Raw genomic sequence first — 2,773 nt, forward strand, 5'->3', positions numbered from 1 at the left:
GCAAAATGCTCAACAAAGAACTCCTGCAAATGAAGGATTATTAAAAGTGAATCTAACTTCTTCACTCCTCCATTCCTTGTAAAAGAAGATCCTTTTTTTATGAAGAAAGATAAAATAACACCTTGAATTGCATTCCTTCAACCAAAATTATATCTAATCCTTCACGATGGATTTCGTTAACTGGGGGATCATAGTTATCCACGAGAACGTTTAGAAGCTGGAAACTTTGTTGGACAGTTCCCATCGTTGGCCTTGTCTTTCGCAGTATATCCATAATTTCCAACACGCATGGTTTTTTACATGGAAATAAAAAGCAATGGAAAAAGAAAAACGAAAGGGAACAATAATGAACACTGATCCTGGGGTCTTCCAAAGTGCTGGTATAGTACTACTACTGAGCCAAATCAAATTATTCGAATCAAATACCAAATTACTGAATGAATGCCGTAAACTGAATGATTTACAATACAAGCTAATCTCATTTAATAGAATAATGAAAAGCCAAATTGGGAACTTAGATTCCATGTAGCCAATATACAAAAGGATTTAACAGTTCTAATACCCTGCCAATGTAAAAGTGATAATTTACAGCGTGATCGCCAGCTTTATTTCAGTCAACAACTAAAAATAAACGTACTAGAGGACTGTTTGGGGTTGAGGCATGCGAAACAGTTTATAGCTCGGGCTGAACAGGCAGAGATCTCTTCATCACTTGACGTTTCGTTCTCGAATAAGTAATCGAGTGCAGCTCGATAATGTTTAGCGTGCTGTTTACGTTGTTTTCCTTTCCGATTTGTTCGTTTCCCCTTCTTGCCCATAATTTACTTCGTCTTGCAATAAATGAAACCTGAAGGAAGGAAAATAAAAACATAAGGATCATGCAATAACCATCATTCATGCGCACTTTGTTGAACACTGTCTCAAAAAATTTGAAACATCTCAATTTATTCAAAAATTTTAATCCTAATTTCCCACAAATCTTCAATAAAATGATCTTTGCTACTCCTTTTGCGTTTATACTGACCGTTTTAGCTGGATTCGCACAGTTGTAGGTCATTCAGGGTCATCATGTAAGATACCTTAAAGCCAGAAAAACAAGCATCCTTCCATCAAATAGAATCCAAAATTCATCTGACCGTTTCAGAAACTTAAATTCTCACGCCATCCATAAAAGTATAAAGTGGCGAACGATGCTGCAACTACCACTGAAGACAAAACCCGCAGCGGTATGCCACTATATTACTTTCTAAAGTTTTATCCGACTTTTTTAAAATGTTTCCATTTCCAATGTTTTTATTGACTCGTTTCTTCAATATTTGAACAAAAAGTGTGCAAAACTGTAAAATCTCCAAGTCTTAGGTATAATTCCACTAAATTTCCCTATAGATGTTGGAAACTCTAGAGAGTTGAATTCATTCCACCGCGGAACCCATCACATTGGTAGATATTCATGCGAGGAAAAAACGCTCTTCCAAAAGTGAACGCCCCATCAACTAGCTAACAGAACACGTGGGATTCTGTCGACAGCTCCTACAAATTTGCACGTAGGTAATCGATAAATTCGACATTATGGGGTGAGGATGGGGGCGCCGCACAGTACCCAAACCACTTGGAATTTTTCTTCAATGCATTTTCTGATAAGCTTTCCAGAAATCCCGCGTTATCATACACCGCATGCTACCCCATTCCTAGTGTGCTGCACCACAGCTCCCATCCAGAACTGCCCACGGAATCCTAGATTATCTTCCCCTTACCCACTCTGTTCCTTCAAGTGTTCTGGAATGAATGGGATATCAGCGAATTTATGTTGATATTTCATCAAAATGGATATGAAGGAAGTGAATGGAATATTTGTTCTCAAAAATCGGTAATTGCCGAAAAAGAGCCGAATGATCCTCAACTCTCGGACTGTCAAACTACTCTGTCACTAATTATTCCTTGTTGTAATTAATCTAATTCCTCCAACTAAACTTCGCTCAACTTCGCCATCGATATACATGGGACATGGTTTCATGCCCCTTTTCATTTCTTGAAATTGTCGAAGCTGTGGGTAAAAATCCATATTGTGTATTCGTAGAGCTTGGAGAAAGTTCGAGTGAAAGTTTGATTGCCGAACAAAATTGTCTAACATGTAATGTTCGAAGCATACATGTTTGTGACACCGGCCATTCTTCCCCATTTGTTTGAACTTGTTCCGTGAATTATTTGAGGTTGAACTTCAGAATGAGTATTCCCCCTCAAAAAACAAAATAAATAAATAAAAACAATGTTCAGAGGACTTCATGCTCAGTGCTATTTCCTGAATCAGTAGTAATTAATTGTATTTTGCGACTTGAATTTTGTTCCAGCAACCCTGAAATTGCACAATTCCAAGAGATTTCCGTTTCAAAAAACCTTTAAATCAGAATTTCAAAAATACCATTATGTACTATCAGTTTAACAAAAAATCAATTTTTCTTTTTTTTAAAGCGCTCAATTTCCAACTCTTAAGAGAGATTACAAAATGAAAACCTAAAAGATTTCGCAATTATATAATGGTATTGAGACAGTCTGTCGTTCATGGTCTTCTTCCAGTTTCAGCTCCTTGCCTCAACAAATATGCTTTTTATCTCCTTATATGGCAACCAAGTAATTGCTTTCTCTTAAACTTTTCCGATAAGCAAGAGTGCCTAAGAAGATGAATTTGATACAATTTCAGGGAACAAACTTTAGCATATTTCTTTTGGAAGCAGTTTTAAACGTTAGAAGGCTAATTTTACATGAAAAAGAAGGA

At 36.7% G+C, this 2,773-nt stretch overlaps 1 protein-coding gene across 1 annotated transcript; it reads right to left on the minus strand.

The window, feature by feature from the left end:
• Positions 1–614: 614 nt before the first annotated feature.
• LOAG_11542 (hypothetical protein) lies at positions 615–818 on the minus strand (the record flags this gene model as incomplete). Its single annotated transcript, XM_003147060.1, has 1 exon — positions 615–818. One exon carries the CDS (start codon positions 816–818, stop codon positions 615–617), a length of 204 nt encoding a protein of 67 aa, XP_003147108.1.
• Positions 819–2,773: the final 1,955 nt, after the last annotated feature.

Source organism: Loa loa, assembly GCF_000183805.2.
Source record: "Loa loa unplaced genomic scaffold supercont3.968, whole genome shotgun sequence".
Taxonomy (NCBI): Eukaryota; Metazoa; Nematoda; class Chromadorea; order Rhabditida; family Onchocercidae; genus Loa; species Loa loa.